The 23,926-nt window shown below is 41.5% G+C and overlaps 1 protein-coding gene across 1 annotated transcript; it reads right to left on the minus strand.

Annotated features, from left to right (window-relative positions):
• Positions 1-3,322: 3,322 nt before the first annotated feature.
• On the minus strand, positions 3,323-20,557 carry CCDC80 (coiled-coil domain containing 80; the record flags this gene model as incomplete). Its single annotated transcript, XM_080613112.1, has 7 exons — positions 3,323-3,669; positions 5,080-5,160; positions 6,742-6,845; positions 10,121-10,269; positions 11,181-11,317; positions 15,067-15,223; positions 18,662-20,557. 7 exons carry the CDS (start codon positions 20,555-20,557, stop codon positions 3,323-3,325), a joined length of 2,871 nt encoding a protein of 956 aa, XP_080469238.1.
• Between the last annotated feature and the right edge of the window lie 3,369 nt (positions 20,558-23,926).

Genomic DNA, 23,926 nt, shown 5'->3' on the forward strand with positions numbered 1-23,926 from the left:
ACGTGTTTCAAATAGATCATGTGAATCCCACTTAAGTGTTTCTACTGTATGGTTGTTGACCTGCTCCATGTTGGAAAGCTTACTATTTTTCTCCTCAACTCACAATAGGGAAGTTTACAAGGAGACTTGGAGAGTGGCATTCGTTTGGCACACAGTCTTTAGTGAATGCGTTGAGCAGAGAGTTCTTTCTAAACTGTGATTTAAAGCCCCAGATTCACAAACATTTGAACTTAATTGCTGCTGAGGATGTTATGTTCATCCCCCCAGGTTTGAGGAAATGGTTCACAAAACCTCTCAGGAAGAGAGATGTGTTCATGTTTCTCTTGCTTATAACAAGCTAATCCAGCCTGTGGATGAAAACAGCCATCTTGGAGCTGAATGAAATCTCATAAATATGCATAAGAAAAAAGTTTATTTTCTTTATAATTTTCTTTATAATTTCTATATAATTGTATAAGAAAAAAATTTCTTTATAATTTTATATCTTTTTCCTGTATAATTAAATATAATTTCTACAGCCTTTAGTAAAGGCTGTAGAAATAGGACATTAATCTCAGTGGGTCTGTCCTCAGAGTGATGCTGCAGGGACAGAGCCAGTGCTTTGGATTTGATTTGTGTTTTGCAAAGCGGAGTCTGAATTTGGAGTATTGTAGCTCCTGAATGCCCTTAGTCTTCTAGAAAACTATATGTTGCTGCTGAAAGGATTTTTTTGGCTTGGTGTTCCTTTAGGTTTTGGTTTTTTTGTTTTCCGTAAGGAAAAGTAGGTTGCAAAGTCAGGATCATAGCTGAATCAAAATCAGAATCATAGCTGAAAATTTTTGATAATTTTAATCCAGTTTATAATGAAGGCAGGAATCAGCACCAGAATATAGAACAGGGGCTTCTCCAAATTCTGAGAGTATTTGAATGCATGTTCTGCTTTAAGAGCCCATCCCAACCTCCCTTATAAGTGGACAACTTGTTTGGGTTGTCTTTTTAATGCAACTCCCACTGAATACCTAGACTGGGTTTGGTACTTGCGTAACTTAAGTTTGATTTCTGAAGGGCTGAGGGGATAAAAGGCAATTTGGATCAGGTGTTGCATCCTTTTGTAAGTTAACTGTCTCTTCCTCCTGTTCAGCACAGGACATTTAGTTTCCATGATTTGTAGTGTGAGTTAAAAGGGCTTTCATATAAAGACTTTACACAAGATTACAGAAAAGTTGAAATGAACACCTGAAAGAAGACACCCTAAAGGTGCTTCTCTTTTTGTCTACAGGAGTGGCTGTTAAACATCTGGTTTACTTTCCTTTGCTTTGCTTTAGGCGAAGAAAGTTAGGCAGTTGACCTTAATACACTGATGAAATCAGCACTTGTTTTCTAAAACTGAGCTTTGGGACCTCCCATTTTCTTCTGTAAATCTTTCAGTTCTGTAATTATTTTTTTAGTTCCTCGTTGTTGTGGGGTTCTTTCTTTGTTTGGTGTTGGGGTTGTTTTTTGGTTTTTTTAAATTTCTCTGTCCACTGCTTTCAGCTGTGGAAGAGCTGTAGTTAATGGGAGCTTGGAAGCTCTCTGCAGGCAGCAGCCGTATCAAAATGGTTCTGTCAAATGCTTACCCACTTAGCTACAGTCACCTGAGGAGAGTAAGTTGGGAGCTGTACTCTGTGCTGAGTAGACCTTGTGGTGCAGAGGGCGGCCTGCCCCATATGATGACCAGGTTTGTAAAGCTAAGGAACAACTGGTCAGGCCCTGTGATCTCTCCACATCTGTGTGCTTTTCTGACATTGTGACCAAGTTTCTAGAGAAATATCTGGGTTTGAGTGAGCTTGTTTCTTTGCTCAGTTCTGGTTTTGTTGTTGGGGGGGGGTAGGAAATCAGGAAGATGCTAAAACTCAAACTGTGGGGCATGGTCTGACCAGCTTAGAGCAGTAGCTTCTCCCTATTCCTGTGCTACTGATGTGACAAAACCTAGTAAGAATGCCCTGCCACATGTATCTATATGCAGCAGGTGCACTAATGTCACAGATTATAAAAAGAAATGTGTCTGGTCAGGCATGCCTTCAGCATCAGAAGTGACCACTGTGCTACTATGAAGGCTGAATCTTTATGTGGATCTTAAATGCTCAGAAATCTAATCCAAATGGTGTTGAAAGCATGGCTATGCATGCTGTTCCCACCACTGATTTCAGTAGGAGTAGGGTGGTGCAGCAGATCAGATGCCCAAAGGGCACTTCTCCAATGAGAAGGGAAAAGAAAACCATTTCAGCAAGTGTGGCAGAAATAGAGGTGGTTTAGTAGCAGATTAAATTATTCCCAAATAGCTTTATAAATGTTAAGTCTAGATATTTTTTCCATGGGGAGGGTATGAGAAGAAGAGGTAGAAGGAAATTTGAAATTTAGAGCTATAGTTTAATTAAGAACATTATTATAGAGGCCTTGTTACAATTCATTTAAAATATACATGAATAAGAATTTTTTTCCTATTTTTCTGATGAAAATACTGCTTTTCAGTTTTCTGTATTTCAGACAATGCTAACTATAGTTGGTGTTTTCACTTAGCTGTCATTAACTTCGATTTAACTGTCAAGTGAGCAGGACCTAAGAGAACATGGATCCCAATTAAAAGAATAAATAGCCATAAAGCAAGCTTTGTAGTTAAGAACTTTACATTGAATTATATTAGAACAAATCCTGCCATAGCTGTAAATTCACATTTTCATTGATAAAGTCAGCTAATTACAATGCTAATGCACCACAGGAGGGATGCTGTCTTTTTAGATAAGGTACTTCAAAAGGATTTTATTATTGTTATTATTATTGCTATTATTAAAGAGCCTGCCACATGCTTCCTTCTTATATTTTCCTTTTCTGGGAAAGTCCTGAAGTGTAATTCTTTGCTTCTCTTCATGAGCACAATGCAATCTCACTTTCCAATAAATATACTTTTTTTTTTTCCTCCTTATAAAAAATACTAACAAAAGCATTGCAAAATCTGTTGGACAGTTCATGTCCTGCCCTACAGTAGTGTCCATGGACTGGAGTTGTGGTGGGTTTTTGTTTGGTTTTAATACAAACAGCACCTGCTGATGCCCTTTGTTTAAGGGTTTAAAAATATAAAGGAGTCTTTACTATTTAAAGCTTCAATACTGCTGGTTTGAATTGCTTCACTGTAAAGGCTTCTGCATTTTTGAGAAGACAAGTGACCAAAGTCCCTTGATTGAACAGTGGAAGAACAAGGCAGGGATATCTAGGTGGCCTGGGAAGACTTTCTGTAACTGGCCACCTATTGCTTGAATAGCTATTAGAAAACAGACACAGGCAGTTGGGGGCTAAGTTGCACTTTTCAGTATGGATATCCATGGTGGTAACTTCCGTGGTGACGGTAGTCATCTTGGTAACCTTCCTGGTATCCCTGGTGATAGCTATGGTAACCATACCCACCATACTCATCATCTGGGCACTGCATGCCGAGTGATTGCTGAATTGTCATTTCCTGTCGACGAAGCTGCATGGAATCAATCAGATCATACACAATCGCCATAGACCACATTGGAGAAGGATACCAGGATTTGACGTTTCCATCTTTCCCAACTAGAAGCATGGAGAAATATTCTGGGCTAATTTGGAAATAATTTCTAATGTCTTTCACCAAATTAGCTGGGATATCTTCTCGATCTACAGTAGAGCTTCCTAGAAAGTAATCACAAAACCAGCATTGATATTTTGTTTAGGCAGTGATGATGTTAGCAACATGAGATAGGATGCAGGCCAATAGTTGGCAATGTAAAATTTTTGTCATTTACAAGTTCAGGATTTCCTGCTTCCAAAATGAAACAGCTTCAGTGTAAACTAAAGATGCATTTTAAGCAGCTTTATTAGGTTTAGTAAACTTGTCTTTATTCTGTAGGCTGAAGCTACTGAAGTGTAGCACACCTTTTTGTCACCAATCACACATGCACCTTTTGGCTTCTATGCAGCTTGGGTCACTGGTTCTCATAATGCACAAGGCGTATGTGAAAAACAGTCTCAGTGAAAGAAATCACGAGAAATAAGTGTGATAGTGTGAAGAATTACAGGATGAATTTGCTGAGTCATTTAATGGTAACAAACAAACAAAAAAATGCCTGTCTTGGCAGCAGGACTTTTACAAGGTGGCACATGCCTTACAAACTTGTTGAGGCTCTCTGAAGAGGCCAGCAAGCTAGAAGGACTAGCACGCTTCCGTGTTACAGAGCAGTCAGAATGGGGATGGGATAAATCAGCTGACTTTGTTCTTTCACTGATGGAGACAGTTGTTGGGCTTAAGTAGTAGCATTTGACATGTGCCCTGACAATGTGATCTCCTAAGAATAGCTACCTGAAGTAGCCTGCAGAGAGCAAATGGAATACTTACAGGGGGTGTGTAAAAAAAATGGAGAAAGACTTTTTGCCAGGGCCAGTAGAGACAGGACAAGGAGTAATGGTTTTAAACTGAAAGAGGATAGATTTAGATATAAGGAAGAGGTTTTTCAGGTTGGGGGTGGTGCAACATGTGAACAGGTTGCCCAGAGAAGCAGTATATGCCCCATCCCTGGAAGTGTTCAAGGCCAGGTTGGACATGGCTTAGAGCAACCTCTTCTAGTGAAAGATGTCACTATCTATGGCAGTAGAGTTGAACTATATCATCTTTAAAAGGTCCTTTACAGTCCAAACCATTCTATGAAGATGACTGAGGGACCTATAAAAGAGGATCTGCTGAGTCGGTGTTCTATTAGCCCTGCAAACTCTTGCACATGTAAAAGGCACAGACATCTCTTCATCTTTGACAGCAAGGCAGGCAGAGAAGTGTACTTGGGATTGCATGTTTAGGTGAGAGATAAAGACGTGAGATGTCTTCCAAATGATATTTGGGCTTTTGTGTCCTGAAGAAATTATATAGTGTTTAGCACAGGAACACCAAGAAAGCTTTTTGTTTGCTTTTGTATTGTCTTGTTTCTTGAAAGAAACAAAACAAAAGAGAAAAACATATTCGTACCCATCCCTCTAAAGAAATTACAGCAAAGAAACTCCATGTAATGTCCTTTGTGGGTAGTACTGAAGAAACTGGAAACAGTTACTTACCGTTAATTGGATACAACTCTAAGACACCCCCAATATCTTCTCCAAGTCCTAGCAATTTGAGTATAGTTATATGGCGCAGACCTGTGGAGGAAGTGAAGGAGATTTGGGGTCAGACCAGGTCTTTCTGCTCATTCGGGGGCAGATTTCAGTTTAATCAGCTAGGTCTCTGTATGCTAAGTTAGGACTCGGTCTCAGCCAGCCCCCTAGGAGATAGAGCTAGTGATTTATGTGGAATCTCTGCCAGTCACATCACCTGTCCCAAACATGGGGATAAGCTAGTGTGTCAAGTAAATATGGTATCAGTTGCATAAAAGCTGTTGCTAGTGTCCCAAGGACAACAGCATTTGGAGTGGTTCTAGGATAGGGATAGGGATACAAGCATCAGGCACACTGTTGAATTTGTAGAGGCCATTCCCCAAATTCAGAATGTTTCTGCACTGTTTTGTTCAAAGCTCTTGTCATCTACACAGCAACAGAGTATTTAGGGGCAATGTAACCTATCACAGCTAAACTCTAAATGACTGTGGGGAATGGCTTATAACAGGCATTCACTTCTTTCATTTGTTTGGGGCAAAGGCTTGGACTGTTGCCTCTGCTTTGAAGAAAGGCCTTAGGGGCTGTAGAAACTGTGTGAGTCTGTATCTACAAAATCTTTGATGTAACTGTTTTTACAACTTGGAGGATAGATGCTTGGAAACATATTGCTTAGTTAAAACACCCATTGAGGACAAATGCTTTAGGAACTCACTGGATCTCCTTCAAGCTGTCCCTGACAAAAGGTGGGGAGAATTAACTGTTTTAATTACATCCTGTTCTTCAGAAAGCATTTTGTGGTGGTCCATGTCACAGTTTACTTCAGTAGTTACCAAGTGAGATGATGCTGATGCTCTGAATGAAAGCCAGGTGGTTATGAATAAACAGTGATACTGTGCAGATCTCCAGGCATAACTGAAATGTATTGAAACAGCAGCTGTTTCATTCTGTTGTAGGAGTCAACTCTATGCCCTGTTTGGTATTTGCATTGCCAGGAACCTAAGTTAAGGAGTAAGTCTCTCTGGGCTTTCTAATGGAAAAGCAGAAGAGTGTTTCTGGGTCTTGCTTTTAATTGCCTCCCGGAAGATTCCATCTCTCTCCACTGACTATGTAGTTGGCTCTTAAGTAGTCAGTTAGGGGGCTGGGAGTGTCCTTATTGGATAATATTTTTACAGGTTTTGGCAATGAAGCAGGAAGGAGAGAGAAAAAACCCATAACAAAACCTAATGGCCATCATCTCCCTGATACCCTGACCTGGTTCTGAGCTGGGTATAAAGAATCTGACCTTCCTAAAGCATTGTATTTACGTGTTAATTTGTGCAGTAAGAAAATGAAAATGCTATTGAGCTCCTGAAGCACAAGCTTGGAGAGAAGCTTTGGAGTGCTAACCTTTTCTGCCTCACACAAATGATGCCAGGGAACAATTTAGCTGTCTTAGCTGTCTCAGAGGGTTTGCTGTACTATCTGCTTAGCACAGTCTTTTTCATTTGGATGTGGAGTACCTACAGTAAACTGTTTAGTTGTCAGACTCCTCAGACTGTCTAGATTCAGACTTGAGCAAAGGAACCCATCGCATCACCAGGAAGGATGTGGGTTTGGGAAGCAAGAGTATAAGTTCTTTTGACTCACCAAAATTGCAGGCTTGTCCACTGAGAGCAGCAAGCTGCTGGGAATAAGCCCAGTCCTCATCACTGGGAGCAGAGATCACCACCAGCCTCCTTCTCCAACGGAACCTGGACGGAGGAGAGAGTGTGACAGCGTACGGTGATAATACATGACCCGAGTCCTGTCAGCATTTTTGTTCTCTGTAGGCTGAAGTATACCATTCATCTCACAACTTCTGAGTAACAGCTGTATGGGAGATCTTCCCAGTTCTGTCCATCACTGGGAGAGGATTTTACAACTCTTAAACATCTGCTGCTTCACCAAACAAACACTGCAAACTTATGATCTTTGCTCAAAGACCTCTTCAGTAGTTACAAGTAATGCTGACAAGTGTATATTCAAGAGAACAAAACATTCCTGTAGAATTCCTCACTAAACATTAAGCTTTTACGTCATTGACCACTGCTGGAACTGCACAGTTACTTTGCAGTTCAAGGCCTGTCTGAGAATTAGGGTGTATCTTCATTTCAGACATAACTCATACTTCTGTGTAAATACTCACTGACCTCTTTTTCTTCTACACCACACTCGCTCAAAATACCTCTAACATGGTTTTAAATCTGAGCTTGTTTGTAAGAGTGTGTCTGTGTGAGCCGGTGGCCATATGAGGCATGCATGGGGCAATAAGATATATCTTGGCTATTTCTTTAATATGGAACACCCCATCTAACCAAACTTTTGCACAAGGAGTGCTCTCCCTTGTCCTCTCAAGGAAAGTCACTGGCATAAGGACACTTGAAACCTCGCAAAATTCTAACTACAGGGGTTTTTAATACTCTCCAAGCAACTCCTTTTTTGAGTAAAAGTACTCCTCCACTAAACCTAAATAAATCAGATTTATAGGAATTTGCAAAGCTGCAGGGATATTTTTATATCAGGAAATGATTTTTTAAATGGATGCAGATGTTACTTTGTTGCAATAATAGCCTGCCTTTCTGCAGAACCAATTGAAGATCTCAAAATAAAGGCTAACGCAAAGGGTCAATTCTATTCTATTGAGAGAAGCAGAAGATATGGTGGACTTGCACAAAATCACAGAAGTTGCTGAAAGAATGGGGGATGCTGATGTCTTTGTCTTGTTGACTGATTGATACTGCATGTATTTTTATAATTAAAAAAGTAAATCCTTGAAAAGCAAAGCTCCCACATTTTAATCTTACCCCAGAGGAAAAGCAAAGAGACATAGGTGTATGTATACAGTTATGTGAATAAGAGTGAGAAGCATTAAGAATCATATGCATGACATGAGGACATGGGGGAAAATCCATGTTGTTTTTCTGAAAATAAGGAAAAAATCATCTTGTGATGCTTTGTATAGCAAAAGCACCTGGCTACTGGTCTAGTGGAAGATGTCCCTGCCCATGGCAGGTGGGTTGGATCTTTAAAGTCCTTTCCAACCCAAACCATTCTGTGATTCTATGAAATAATAACTGAGAATGTAAACAGTGGATCATATTTTTTCCAGGGCATAAATTGGGATGGAATCATATCTGTGAGCTGTTTTAAGATACTCTTAATCACTTTATGGCTTTTGAGTATCTCCTTCAGAGATGCACAGAGCTGAGAAGGGTTGAAAGCCACTCAAGCTGTTCACCGTCCTGCACCAGGCAATCCCTGTAATTGGTGTGCTTGTCAGGGGCTACATCTTACTGAAAAATTATTCAGTTGGTCTTTCACAGCTGTTATTTCAGCAACACTAATGTACACATTTATGCCTTATTTCTGATATCAGAAAACAGAGGTCAACAATTCTGTTCTGATAGATCTGCCAGACCCTTCTCTATGTGCATTCTTGCTTCCTCTTCTACCTATTTTGCATCCCATTCTTGCTTGTGAGCCCAGAGAGTAGTGCAGCCAGTGTCCTGGTGTTATGGGGGGACTCCCTCCCTCAAACTCACAGATCTTCTGCTGATACATGTAGCTTTTAAGCAGTACTCAAGCCACCTCTGGCTCTCGTGGTCTCCTTTTACTCCAGCCAGGCTTGTTAAGAACAATATTTGCATTATTGTAACTCACCTCCCCAGTGCGCAACACTGGGAGATGATGCCAAGACTCTTGTTCAGCTGGGAACATAATCTTGGACAAAGTTGGAATGAATCTTGCTGGGAATCTGACCAGTTAGCATAGCTAGTGAAGCCCATCCAGTATTTAAAGCCTGATGCTCAGATGACAAATGCATTCTGTGCAGCTGCAGATGTGTTTAGAGATGCAACATTCTGCATTTTTCCTGCCTTTTCTCTAATGTGTGTTTATTACTAGGGATGATTCCAGGAAAAGAAGGATTTGGGGCCTGTCACTTTCCAGCATACAAGCCCTTTCTTGTGTTGGTCAGCTGTTCCTAGCCTGTGGTTCTTCTTGATGGTCTTGAGGATGAATCACTGAGACCTAAACAGGAGGTGGTGAGGTGGGTTGGGTGGATCTATTTAAAGCTTCCTTCTGTTGAAATGGCCAGTGAATTTTAAAATGTTTATGAACCAAGAGCCTATTCATTTTTCTGTTGCTTCTTTCCTCCTCAAGTTATAATCCACACCGCCTCAGTTATTTATCGCTATTTGACATTAACAGTGTATTCCCATGGATTCCGATAGTAGGGGAGGAGGATCCAGTAGGTAAAACCTAGAGTGATGAGGTAGCCCTAATTTCACATAAATTATCCTGTGATAGAGGGATCTATAGCTGCACAGGCCTTCTGTAGATCTGAATTCCCACAGTCCAGATATATTTATTGCCTGGAATTCAGGTTTCACAGGTAGAGCAGTAACACAGCATATAGCAATTGCATAAGCAAAACTGTCTTTCTGCAGAAGGTCTCTCAAACATTTTGCAAGACTTGTGCAAGACCTTTAGTAATATACATGACTAATACTGGCAAAGACCAACTGTTATCTCAAGTAGGATAAGAAGGAAGTTAGAGAGAATTAATTACTGATTTGAGCTACATGGAAAGGATTAGAATGGGATTAATGAGATTGTGATGGTTGAAGATTGAAACATCTAAACACTGTGTTTCATGCATTTAAAACACTGAGCTAACATCTGTGAATTAATCCTTATTTGCTCTTCTAATGCAAATCAGTGTTATTATCTCCATGTCATTATGGGGGAACTGAGGTACAGAAAATTAGTGTCCAAAGAATGTGCAGTCAGGAAACACTGCATACATCCTGACTTCTGGTGCTTTATACAAGACTGCATTCAGGCTATGGCTACATCTCTGCATTTGCTAAGCACTCTAGGTACTGAGAAATCTATATTAAAAAATCACAGAAATAGTTGAATGGGTACTTCTTCAATAAGACAATAATCATTAGAACTAGCAGCAGATAAAAACAGAAGGTAATACCTGGATAAGAAGCTCTCAAGGGATTGCTTCTTATCTTCTTTGCAGACAATGCCCTCTTTTTTCTGTCTTTCCATGTCTTTAATTCGTGATTGAAAGGTGTCGATCAAATCAAACACAGATTTCATTGCTATAGGTACTTCATAATATTGCTGTTATAAAAAAGAACAGATGGATGAAAGGGTGCACATATTGGGAGTCCTTCTGCATGTATCACAGCACCGTAGGATATATAGAGATCCAAGTATTCCTGTTTACACACAGGTAACAAGGCCTAAAGCAGATTAGAAACCATGGAAAATAGCATTAGTTTTGCAGTCAGAGTGCTCTTTGGAAATGACATGTTTTCAGTATTTTCCCAATGTGATAAGGCCAGGCCATTGCAGGCAACAAATTGTCATTACGCTCTTTTGTAAGCCCATTTAACAAGAGCATTGCCCATATGCAATATGCTGTCATCCTGATGAGCAGTCAAACTGTGTTTAGAATACCAGGTACTACAATAAACCCCCTGCCTGTGGGAGCTCTTGTTCCTATGGTGTCAGATCAGACGCTAGCAGAAACCCACAATTCCTGAAATCCCCTAATTGCAGAAACCAAAGATAACTACCTAATTCCTGAAAAAAATCTCTTACTGTCCTTTTTCTTGTCCTCCAGCAATAACCAAGTCCTGCATCAGTCGCTTATGTGCCCTCACATTCAAGCCTGTAGTGTGATAGGACAAGGGGTAACGGGTTAAAACTTAAACAGGGGAAGTTTAGATTGGATATAAGGAAGAAATTCTTTACTGAGAGGGTGGTGAGGCACTGGAATGGGTTGCCCAGGGAAGTTGTGAATGCTCCATCCTTGGTGGTGTTCAAGGTCAGGTCGGACAAAGCCTTGGGTGGCATGGTTTAGTGTGAGGTGTCCCTGCCCATGGCAGGGGGGTTGGAACTAGATGATATTAAGGTCCTTTCCAACCCTAACTATTCTATGATTCTATGATTCTATAATTTCCTACTTTTTTTTCAGTTTTTTTCCTGTTTTTCCAATGCCCTTTCTTTCAAAGAGTTAAAAACCTCACCTTGACCTTCATATCAGTGTCTGTCAGCACCATGAAGAAGTCATTGTAGGTCATCCCGTACTCTTTCCTTAACTCACTGATAAGCTGCTGGTCCACAAGATCTTCATCCTCTATCACTTTCATGGGCTTTTCATTATCTTAATGTGAGACAAAGGGGAAATGAAAATAATCATGGAATCACACAGCACTCTGCCTTTAATTTCACCTTGAAAGAAAGGGGAAAATTAATTTCCCAAAAGCCTTCTTCCAGCTGCACAGGCAAGATATTAAAAAACCATCAATATGGTGCTATGGCTTTAACTGCCCAGTTTTCAGTCCCAGTATTTTCTGAAACAGCCTATCCTGGAGCACATGCACTTCAATGTTTCTACTTGATTTTAGAAAATCTTGGTTGCCTGCTCTTTCCTGGAAAGATCTTTCAGATTTCCTTGTTTGTTTGTTTTCAATATTCTTATGCATATATATGTATGTACTAATCATTTCACCAGCTCCTGACATGCAGCCATTTCTGGAACAGAAAATAGGAACAATGTAGGACAGGGGCTGGAAAGCACCATATCCAAATGAAACAGCATAGAGAATTTGGGCCAGTAAAATATAGCTAGAACAGCTTAGGTTGGCCGGGATACTCGAGTTAACCTGGCCAGTCTTAAAAACTTACACAGGAGGTTTAGTAACTACAAGAAACTCTTTAATGTTTCTTGAGTACTACAGTCCTAGCTTTTCAGCTTTCTCTGTGTACCTTGCTGTGGCACTCCTCCTACATCAGCCTGCTGGTGTTCATTTCCTATTCTATCACCCTGACAGGAAAAAACTTACTTTTGAGAGTGACTTGTATGTACTTACTGCTCTACCCTAAGAAAACATTCAGAAATACTTGAGGAGAAAAAGACCTCTGAAGACAGAGACTTGAAGCCTGTATAAGACAAGCCTGTAGAGGTACTAAGGTACCTTACTTCCCCCAGAACCAGGGTGCATCATGCCCAAATCCTGAAAACTGTTTCAGAGGAGAGAAGAAAGCCACAAATGCTGGCCTGCCTTTCAAACTTGGAAATGATTTCTAGGGAGAAAAAAGAAAAGAAGTTAATCTAATTGCCTCTTTTCAATTCACTACTTGCCCCTGACCTCCACTTCATAAAGAAGGAACATAAAGATCAGCATGAAGAACAGTGGGAGTCAAGACTGTCTGCTCCTACCCGCAAAGTCCTCGCTCTCTTTGTTTTTTCTAGACAGGTCACTGAAAGACTGAAGAGACTTTTCTTTATATTTCTTTAGCAGCTGGATAGGCTGGGAAGATGAGCTACTCCTTAGAAATAATTCAGATAAGGCTAAAAAGAAGTTCAGCAGTTTGGCAGTACAGTGGCCTGATAGATTAGGTATTGGCTTTGATTGTAAAGTATGTAGCCTGGGGCTGGTGTTTAGTTGACTAAAGCCCTGTTCCCATGAGCTGGGGAAAAGACCACATGGCTAACCTGGGGTGAAGAGAAGCCCTCTGCAGTGACACTCAGTTTTCGTGTCATTACAATATGAAACTGGGAAATGTTCTTTGCTTTCAGTATGAACTAATCTTAGCTGAACAGTGTTAATGAGCTCTCTCTTATTTACTGCTTCTAAATGTGTTTGAAATTGTGAACTTTTCTATTGTTGTCATGTGTATTTTAGTCCAAAGATGCATCACTACAAGTAGATCTCATCATGAAGGGTGCTCAGGCTTCTCACAGCATAAATACTGTGAACAAATTGGGTTTAGGAGCTTTTGATGCCTCTGGTGCTGAAGGAGATTGAACCATGAAAAGGTCATGCAAGCAGGAAGGGTAGAGAAGGGGGGGAGGGGTAAATAGAAAGATGTCTATATTAAACTTTTTTAAAAGCTCAGAATTTGGTGTTTTGTTGTAAAAAATGTAAGGTGAACTTCATGTAAGGTTTAACTTATACTCTTCTAAGTCTCCTGCTTTTCTTCAAGAAGTCAATTTCTCCTGTGAGAATTCAGTTGTTATATACAGTTTTGTGGTTTGGGGAAAGTTTGAGTGAGGATTCAATTTGGAACAGGCTGAAAGAGTATGGTCTATGTCAGTGAATGTCTGCTTATTAGCCAGATTGGAGCTAAATATAATCCTAAACAGTTCACTGACAGGCAGATGGATCTTGGTACACAAAAAGTGACCTTGAATAACCTTGGCTTGAAGTGGAAAATTCTGTGCCACTCCAGATTTGTCAACAAGGTGAGCAGTCTGGCAGGATTTGTAACTCACTGTCATACAGGGACACAAGACTCCTGATCCCTGCTAGGTGCTCTCCCTCTGAGTGTAGTAGATGTACGGCTGGAAGCCAGACATAAATCTGGGATTTTCTGGCCTGTTGTATGCCAGACCTGAAACACTCTGGAGCTGGTGTGGTCCTGAGCTTTCTGTTCCAGCACATATCTCTTCCCAGGGTCTGGTAAAACCAGGTGAACTTCCAGAGGAAAGATGGACTTATAAGCAAAAGTAGCAACTTTTATACTATTTCTATGCCTTCATCCCATGAAGTATTTATGGTAGTGTTAACCTTTAGATGCAGACAGCAATGAGATTGTTTACATGATTCAAGAGACGCCTAAGCATAAGTGGTTTGCCGGACTGGGACTGAAGTCTGCCCAAATCCGACTGTTATGAAAGAAAAGGTTCTCACTGGCTTAGATGGGTGCTTTCCTGGACCTGGACATTGACACCAGTTGTTTCAAAGCTGCCTAAGAGAGATAGATGCCCAGTATGGGAATTCTGTATGTAAAAAGTTGATACTAAATATGGCTGAATGAGCTGCTTTACAAATCCTGCATAGTCTGATTTATAGTCCAAAACTTCTGGCTTCAATTACATGAACCTCTTTAAAATAGCCAGCAATAAGCAGTCACACTGATGGGTATCTAGCTTTATGGGTAAAGAGAGGCGGTAGGACTTTAAATGGTAAACTTTGTAATATCAGGTACGCTGGTGAACATGTGTAAGGTTGTCCCTACCTAAAGGCTATGGTTGAAATCTTCTAAATTAATATCTATTTACCAGTACAAGGGGGAAAATGCACCTGGACTTCCCCTTGCTGTGGAGGAGAATGCTCACTTTGTGGACATAGCGAAATTAGCTCTTAAGCCTAGGAAAGCTGATGCTGGGAAGGAAGGGAACTCACAGCAAGGGTTCTAACTGGCATGTTTCTCTCTGAACTGAGTTTAGCCAGTGCATGCCCCTGCAAAATGAAGCTTTATCACGATCTCGTGAGGAGTGCAAAGGCAAGAGACAATGTTATATGGCAGGGTGAGGAGATAATAATATTGAACTTCAAACCAGAATTAATTTGGGCCAAGTTTCAAATATAATCTTAAACAGTTCCCTTCCGCATTTCCTGCCCCCAATCTCCTCTCCTTTGTGACAACAGCCAGTTTCTTTAAGCAGTGTTTAAATTGTGCTAGCCAGTATCTAGCCATCCATGGCTGATGTCTTGTGAAAGCAAGGACAGGAGGGCATCATAAAAGGGTAGCCATTTAGTTAGATAGTGATGATGGTATTCAACATATTGGTAGACCTGAGCCTAATTTCTTCTTTTTGTTCCATGCCCTCATCCTGTTTTTCTGCCTTTTCACTGTTTTACTGGCTTTAACAATTCCCACAAAGAAAGCTAAAGGTGCTCAAGTTATGTCACTGGAAGCCTAAACATGGGAAATACCAGAGACACGTATGTAAATACAAAAGGGAGGTAGCTAGCATGGAAGGAGAAGGAATAGGTGTGAAAGTACAACTGAACCCCAACAAATAATCTTGCTTAGATCTTGACCCGAGCTGGGGAGATTTCTCCCTTTGCTGTCTGTATTGTGCCCACAGGATGGAAAGAAATTATTAAAAAACAAAAGAACCTAGCTGGAAGTGGTCAATTTTCATGCTGCTGTTGTTCATGGTGCCAAAAATTGTGATGACTGAAATCTTCCTTGTTGCCATCTTGCAGAAGCTTTCCAGATACTCATCTCGCTGCTGTACATACATGGTGTTGTCCGCCTTGGGTGTTGTGATCAGCTGGTTGGTGGCAGAGACAAAAGAGCTTGTTTAGTGTAAGGAATGAAGCAGATGATTATTTTACTGAAGGAGAACTAGTCACTATCTGCAAACCGGGCTTTCTTTACCATAGATCTGTTGACAGCTGTGTAGCCTTATTTTATTTATTTGTGTCTGGAGTGTACATTTAGGCCTGACTGACCCAAAGGTCTTCAACTAGCCACAGGAATGCTTTAGGAAGCATGGCCAGCTGGTGGCACAAACTCCTCCCGTGCCTCTCCACAGTGCTGGTAGAAGAATGGCACTGAATTTTACAGAAAACCATGTACTCTCCTGTTATCCCTTGCCCTGCCAATCACACCAGGTCTCCCTCACAGCCTTTTCAGTGGTTCCATGAATCTAGGATCGCCCCTACTCACTGACGGTGGAAGCGCTGGGAACATGGCAGCTGCAGCAGTATCCAGCAGAAGGTGGAGAGGAATGCCTCAGCTCGAGCAATGTAATCATTCTAACTGGCAGCAGTGAACTACAATCAAGCACCTGCCAGTGATTCCCCAAACACAAAGGGAGTTGGAATCCAAATCCGAATTTTGTGATTTAAGATCATAAATAATCACCAGAATCCTTCAATTGCAAACCTATGCTTTATTCTGTAACCGGTTTAATCCTTTTGTAGCTGCCTTCTTTAAGTCTGGAGGGCCCAGAGGGTAGTTTTTATGATATACTCCTTTAAAATCCAGTTCATCAATGTACTGAAATGTAAGAGGCATTTCTGGGCTTATAAGATCTCACTCTCATTTATGCAAAGACCCCCTGGCATGACTACAGCATTGGGACATGAAGGTGAATGAAAGTCAGACACAAAGAGGATTTGATTTCTGGGCCATAACATGTAACACGTTGCTTTTGAATTGCATAGAAATGCTTCAAATGAAAAAAGGATCATGAGAAGGATTTGAGGACTGAGATCAAAACCAGACCACTGTTTTGTTTTGTCCTCCCTAGTTTTGAATGCCATAAGCAGGAACACACAGTCAAGTCTGAATTTGATCTACTTCATCAAACCTTGTAGAACAAAGCAGGGAATATTTAAGCGGCAAAGCAAACTTCAAATCAAAGCATTGTGCCAGGACTGTTTCAATCCAGGCAGTATGTACACTGTCTCTATTTGTATTTGCATGCACATGTGTATATGTGAATGTGCATATATATGCACGTGGGTATAAACAGAGTCATATATAAACTGTCAGTCAGCATTTCATCACCACAGAGAAATAAACCAAGAACCCGAATTCACTAAGCCAGACTTCTTAACACTAGCAAGACTGCAGTGAAAGCCCCACTGTAGAGCGGTGGGGCTGCAGGACTCAAAGCACAAACATTTTTTTTTCAGTTTCTGTAGCTGGGTCCTATATGTATCATTAGTTGAACTTGACCCAGAATAGCCTTCAAAATTCTGGATGTTTGGAATTCACACTGAAATCTGCACTCTGAAATCTTTCATAATGTGTAGGACTTAAAAACCCAGGTCCCTCTCAAAAGAATTTTGGGAGAGGACTGAAACAATGTCCTTGGGTGCCAGTCTATTAAAGAAGTGTCTGAAAGACAAGCAAAGCAATGGGAAATAATGCAGCAGTGTGGGCTAATTCTCTAGAGAGGGAGTTTGAAGACTCATGAATGACAAGAGTTCATCTAGCTGAAAGGAGTGACCTTATGTGAACTGAACATTTTGATAAGAAGGGATGCAAATAGGCATGTGTGTGTATTCAAAGAAGATTGAGAAGTTGTTTTCCACATGTGCTGTGTGTGGTGAAGCAATAGTAGAGATCAGTCACTGCTTTCACCAATAACTGACTAAAACTCACTCTGCAAGAAACTTAGAGCAAGAAGGCCGAGGATGGTATTAGATACTGCAAAAATGAAGTGCAGCGTAGCATAATCATTTGTCTTCAGTGAGTTTTGGTCTGACAACATGAGATTGTGAAATTCTTTTCTTGGAGATCCAGGTGAGAGGAAGCCTAGTACCAGAAGGTTCAAATTTCAGGCTGTCTTTTAAGTTGCCAGGACTGTGCTGCTGCAATGAATTAGCAGCCTGACATCTGTGAACTCCGCTCTTGGCTCCTTTTTCAAATTTGTTTTTATTTGTCCTGATGCTACACATATTCTTGGAAACCACAATGCTGAGATATGTGACCAGATTTCAAAGATCCCAAATTTCTGTGCAGTTTCTCTCTCTGAGCTTTTGATTCGGCTAAGTGTTAGTCAACAAGTAACTTACAGGCATTATTTGCAAAATTCAATGAGATTACTCTTCTCCAACATGACCGCTAGCTCTGCACATCCCCTACAGCTGAAGGAGTGGGGATGGGGAGAAGAAAGGTGCCCTCTGCTCAGGACTGTGGATCATCATCAGAACGATTAATTAAATCCCAGTAGTTGAAATCTTAGGTATTTGTGTTGGAATATGGGCATGAAAGTAAAAGCTACATTTGTGACACTGACTGTTGGACAATAACTGTGAAAAAGGACAGCTGGCAGTGGAATTATTGCAAGAAACCAGCTCCCACAATAATATTTTTAAAGAACTGTTCTTCAAAGTGTACCTTTCAGGGTGTGTGCCATCTGCCAGAAAAAACATTGGTGCTTCAGTTAAAGCGGTTTCCTGTCCCAGGTGAAGTGGTGTTTTAGGTAAGTTGTTGGAAAAACATACAACACTATTAAACCTTGGGACAAGTAACTCCAGACCATGCAGAGTTTTTCGGACTCGAAAACTTACCATAGTGTTATAGTTAATAAAAACAGCAGGAGAAAAAAACAAACCAAAATGAAGTTTGCATAGGATCTCTGAAGATGTCTAGGAGATTTGAATGCCAAGTTCCCATCAGGAAGAATGGCAGATATAACAATCCTACCTCAGGGCATTTCATCATATGCTTTTGTGCATATCCTCAGTCAGAAATGCCCTAGTACTGCCAAGCTGTTTGGCTCACTTCTAGTTTTAGGACACCAGCACCAGTGTAAAACAGGTATGCCAGCTGGCAGGACATGCTGAGGGTCAAAATGTGGCAACATTGGCAAGTAACCCAAAGCAATGAATGGATGCGATCCACACTGGGCCCTTGTTTTATCAATCATAACTATACAGATCCTGAGATGTACATCTCCACTGGAAACAAAACTATCTGATGGCTATGTGGTTGCTCATGGAAGTGAGTGGGAAGAGGTTTTAGCCTAATTCCTGATTGACTGAGGTTCATACAGTATGTGGGATTTCCTACATGAGACTGCAAAACTTTCCCTGTTGGAAATAATTGTTTGTCTAGAAATTTTACCTCCTAAATGGAAGCACAAATTCAGAAGAATACAAAACCACTATAAGCGTTCTGTTCCACATATCCTTACTAGGAGGGAGATATGATTTCATTTAGGTAATAAGATTCAGATGAAGGAGTTACTTACAATGAGCCGCCTTTTGCCTTCAAAATATTCCAGGAGGTCAGTCACTGATTTCCTGGAAGGCTGTAGGAAAGGCTTCTTGTTGGGCTTGGGGAAATCCTCATTCTCAGTCCTGCTTCCCTTCTTGTTCTTCTTGCTACGGTCTTTGTCCTGCTTGCTCTTTTTCTCAGCTTTGTCCTTCTTGGACTGCTTATCACTCTTCTGCAGCTTGTCAGGTCTGTCCTTCTTCTTCTTCTTCTCAGGTTTATCCATTCGCTCATGCTTCTTTGATTGTTTTCCTTTCTTTGGGGGAATATTTCCCGCTGTAAACTCTTCTTCTAAATGGGAACTAGAAGGCTTGCTTGGGTCATATTTATCTTCATATTCATTGTTCAATATCTTTTCTTGGGCCTTCTTTTTTGGTGGTTTAGTCTTAGTTGGTTTGTGTTGCCCTGGTGTAACATTCAGGTCCCTATGGTTATAGTCCTTTCTGTCAGTTCGATTATCTTTAAATCTACCCACATTTGCCTTTGTGAAGTGCACTGAGGGAGCTGTTGGGACTTCAGTGAAACTCTCATAGCGGGCAGCTTTGCTTGGTTTCCGTGTGGCTGCCAGGTGCTTCTCCAGGTGGCCACGCTGCCGGTCCCTGCGGTTTGGCTTCCACACAGGAGGATAGAAATCCTCAGAGGCTGTGACTTGAGGTGTGGTGGTATCTGGGGCTACTGGAAGCCTGTGGTACTCTGTGGTGGAATGTGACTTTGTGGTCCAGGTCCTCTGTGTCATGGAGAGGGGTGTAGTTGTTGTTGTAGACCGGCTTGCTGTTGTCACTGCGCGGGTGGTGGCACGGGTAGTTGTGGTGGTGGGAGGGAGGGTCGTGGTTCTTACTGTGGGTAGAGGAGTGGCCACTGTGGTTGTCATTGGTTTCCTCACCATTTTGGTCCTTGTTGGCTGATTATTGCTCTTCCTTGGCTCCTCCTTCCTTGCTGACACCTGGACATGTCCACCACCAGGGGTAGGCTGGGTGCTGCCCCCATTATTGCTTTCCTCAACCACTTGTCCCTCTACCCCTGCTGCTTTGCAAGTCTGGATGAAGCCTTTCTGCCTCATCTTCTCAATTTTTCTGATGGGGCTCTGATCAATGACTTCATACATGGCCTCTAACCTGACTGGATAAGGGTACCTTTCCTCCACCTGCAGAGTTTTCTTCAACAGCACCATGCCAAATTTCCCCTTCTCTAGTTTCAGAAAGCTCATGAGCTTAGGGATGAGGGCAGGATCTAGTGGCTGTTCCAGGATTTTTCCTTCATTGGTTATCCTTCTGACTTTTCCCCCTTCTTCCCCTTCTTCATGGAACAACACAATCTGCTGGATGTGCCTCTCAGCCAGTTCACAGTAAACATCGTTTTTCAGCAGGCTCATCATGAGACGGTAGTAGCCCTCAGAAGCATGGGGAGCAGAAATGACCCACACCCGATTTTTCCCAGCAAAACTGGCCAGGATATTTGGGGAACTTGACCCTGAAGGGAAACGTGCCACTCGTGACTGTGAGGCAGAGGATATCCCTTCATCCTTAATCATCTCAGACTTGGGGTATTTGGCTGCAGCTGTGAGTCTCTGTACCCATCTCATTCTGGTCCCCATGCCCCTGACCTGGGAACGTGCTTCCCCTTGCAGGAGATTGGCAGGTGGCTTTGAAGGTCCTGAAGAATCCCTCTTGGTGACAGGGTGTCGGGGATTTGCACTCAAATCCCTCAGGGGTGCTCCAGACCTTTTCAGGAGGCTGCTTGGAGCCCTGTAAGCCAGGGGCACTTTCCTAACTCCATGGCTCCCTCCCTCCGCTAGCCTCTCTATCTTCTCGGAGCTGCACACTAGCCATGCTGCCCACAGCAGGGCTAAGCTGAGAGCTGGCCTCCAGTTCATTGTGCAATCTGCTTGAGGGGAGGAGGAGAAAGAGAAAAAGTTAGATGTTAACAGTATGATGATATCTTGTGCAAGTGATGAAAAAAGCAAAGCATAGGCTAGTGAGATTTTGTGATTTAAAAGTGCTGATTACACCTCGGTCCTGCCTTGGTGGCTTTGTACAGTTTAGAGTTATTTTTGGAAATGCACAAAATGGATAGTTTTATACAAAAATGAGATCATCTGTCTGTAACATGACTCTGTCTATCCAAAAGGACACTGTGATCCGCATCCTCTCTGTCTCTCTCACGCTTTCACATAACACTCACGCAAACACGCACAGAGAAAGGGTCCGGTACATAGAGCAGAAAGCGAAGAATTTGACTTGAGACTTACACTCTCAGGGAAGTTCCCTTTCCAGGGACGAGGTTTCACGTCTTTTTCCTTTAAAAGGAGACCAGTGCCATACAGCTTTGCTGCTGTGATTTATCTTTACGCAGCCCAACAGGTCCCAGAGCCTGCCCGTCTCCCTGTGTACCTTTTAACTTCCTTTTTTCTTCACCTTCTTGAGAAATGGGATGAGGTTAATGGAAATTTCCTTTGGGATCTTTGCTTCTCCATTTACCTGCAAGTCTGGCTTTTTGCTGTACTGGTTACCCACACAGGCAGGGATTTCATTTAAGAAATGGTAACTCCTGGCTGCTCCGAGTCTCTCTCTTTTAAACTTCCCAAGCCTCCTTCCCACTCCTTGTTTCCTCAGTCTCGTTTAGCTCCTTTGTTTCCAGAGAGGAAATCACCAGCATTAATATATTTTCCAGGCTGAAGAAAAACAGAGGAATGTGATGCTGAAAAAAAAGAGAATGGTTCCCTTTCGCCTTTCTCCACACTTCAACAACAGCAAATGGTAGAAGACTCGTCTTTTTCCCTTCTTGTCTGGCTGCGGTCCCAGAAATGTCAGGGTAACCCCAGCCCTTCTCCGAACCAGCCTCAGACAACAGCGGCCACTGGAAATGGGGGAAACTTCACTCAGGATTTAACAGCTCAGCAGAACCCGCCTCCTTCCCACTCTGACACAGGGAGGGAGGAGGAAGCCTCTGGGAGCTGAAACACTGCACAGCATCACAGAGCACTTCAGAGGGGGTGACTCCAGCCTTAACTCTTTCCTTCACGTGTCCCAGCTCCCTGATGCTCCCAACCTCAGCTTTCTCTTTCCTCCCATTAAACCAGCACCGTATGGATAAAAAAGATAGTCCCGCGAGAAGTGCATTTCTGAATCACTGTCAATAACAGCACTGATGTTTAAGAGTTACTATTTTCTAACCCCATTTTTCCTGCCTCCTATTCCCCTTTTCCTTGTTTGCTTTCTGGGAGTTCTGCAGTGAAATCCATTTTCTCTTCACTTTCCAATCATTTTCTCTTGCAGGTCCTCATGTATGTCAGTATAGTCTTTTCTGCAAACATCATATGGGCATGGCTTTTTGTTAATTTGAAGTTTTAAAAAGATCAGGATTTTTATTATTGTACTAAAATTAGAGTTGTACCTATTTCCCATGAATGTGCACTACCAGGGGAAGAAAAATGAGAAAAGGTGCAAACATACCTACAGAGACATGGATAAAGACAGGGTAATGTCCTTTGCTCTCTCTTCATGGTGTAAGTGACACCATTCTATTGAGCTGACGTAAACTGGCACAGCTATGCTGCCAGCGCCTAGTCTTTAGCTGATTGACGCTGGCTTCAGTGTGTCATGCACCTTCAGTGTAAAACACCACTTAATTGTAGCTGATGGATAATACCTGAAAACATCCAAGACCTTAATAAGACTTGTACTGTATTTCATTTCTTTACAGAGATGCTCTTATAATATAGTGGATATTATCTGTGATAACATACTGGATTTGACCTCAGTTATCAAAGTTGGGAGGGGGGGAGAGGGAAAGGTGTACCTTCTACTTCCCTTAAAATTAATTTTTCAAGGATAAAAAACTTTCTTTTCTTTCTCTCTTTCCTTATTTACTTCATTTTTGTACTAAGTTGCCCAATGCACTGATAAGTATTAGCAGTGATTTTGCTAATATGTGTCCACAGTTTGCATTCTGTGGCCAGTGGTTTGCCCTGAAGGTTGGGAGGATGCTAAGTGCCTGTGCTCACATTAACATGAGTGCGAAAATGCCCAGTCTCTCCTAGAGTATCATATCCTACATCCACTGGGAGGTAGAAGGATTGTACCCCTCACAAGGATCACAAAGCTGGAGTTCTGCAGAGCAAAATGGGGAACATTTTTCACTTAAATTAGTGTCAGGTTTGCTGGTTTATTAATCTTGACCAAAAAAAAAAAAGTCTCTAAACATTACACTGTTCCACTGTGACATCTTAAAGAAACTATAATTCAAAATGAATTTTTCATTTCAATGTTTCCAAATTTCCAGCTTTATTACAAAGATCTAAAAAAGTAGTGACCCTACAAAGCTGAAGCCAAGTATTTAGTTTGGGGTAAATTCATTGAAAAAAACCCCAGAACTAAGTGACCTTTTTTTTGATGATAATTTGAAACCACAGAGATGAAACATCACTTGTCTGCACAAGTCTAATGAAGCCAAAGAAACCACACTCAGTACATGACAGCAAAGGAAGAAACCAGTTTTCCAGATTAGCTCTGCTGTCTATCCTATCCAATTATAGATGCACTAAGGAATTTCTGTGAAGACTTTGCTTTCCTCTCCCAACCTGATTAAAGAAAGTAGCATGCTACAGAACGTGTCTTAAATGTATTAACGGATAAGTGAAGATGATAGATTATGAGGCAGCTGTAGGGAGGGACTAGCACACAATAAGACATGGAGCCACAGGGATTATTTTCAAAGCTGATGTTTGTTGGTATCTATCTTTATCTGAGGTGAGGAATAAACTTGAAATGACTGATGGAAATATTTGGCATCAGAATTTCATAGAAAGTAAATAATTCATACAAGCCAACATGGGACACCTGGTAAGTGAACATATATTTTAAAGGGCCAATGCAAGGTCATAAAGCAAGAAGCAAAAAAACGCACAAACCTTGCATAAGATAAAGAACAATATCGTAGAAGGCAGATATTCTGTAAGTGGCTTAAAGGTCACAGTATGTAAGCCAATGGAAACAAGCTTTTGATGTGATATTGCAGGAGGGAGAAAGTCTGCCAGCATCCCAATGAGAAGTTGGGAAGTCATACGTAGGGCTAAAAAGGTGGTTACTGCCATGCACATCAGGCTTTTCAAAAGGATTGCAAAGTCTTCAAAAAGTTACTGGGTGCCTGGATATGATCCTATTGAAATGGAGGTGGGGAAATAACTATGTGGAAGGCACAACCACACGCTGGTGTTCTCATGCATACACAGGAAAGAAGTTCT

Source organism: Psittacula echo (genome assembly GCF_963264785.1).
Source record: "Psittacula echo genome assembly, chromosome: 3".
Lineage (NCBI taxonomy): Eukaryota > Metazoa > Chordata > Aves > Psittaciformes > Psittacidae > Psittacula > Psittacula echo.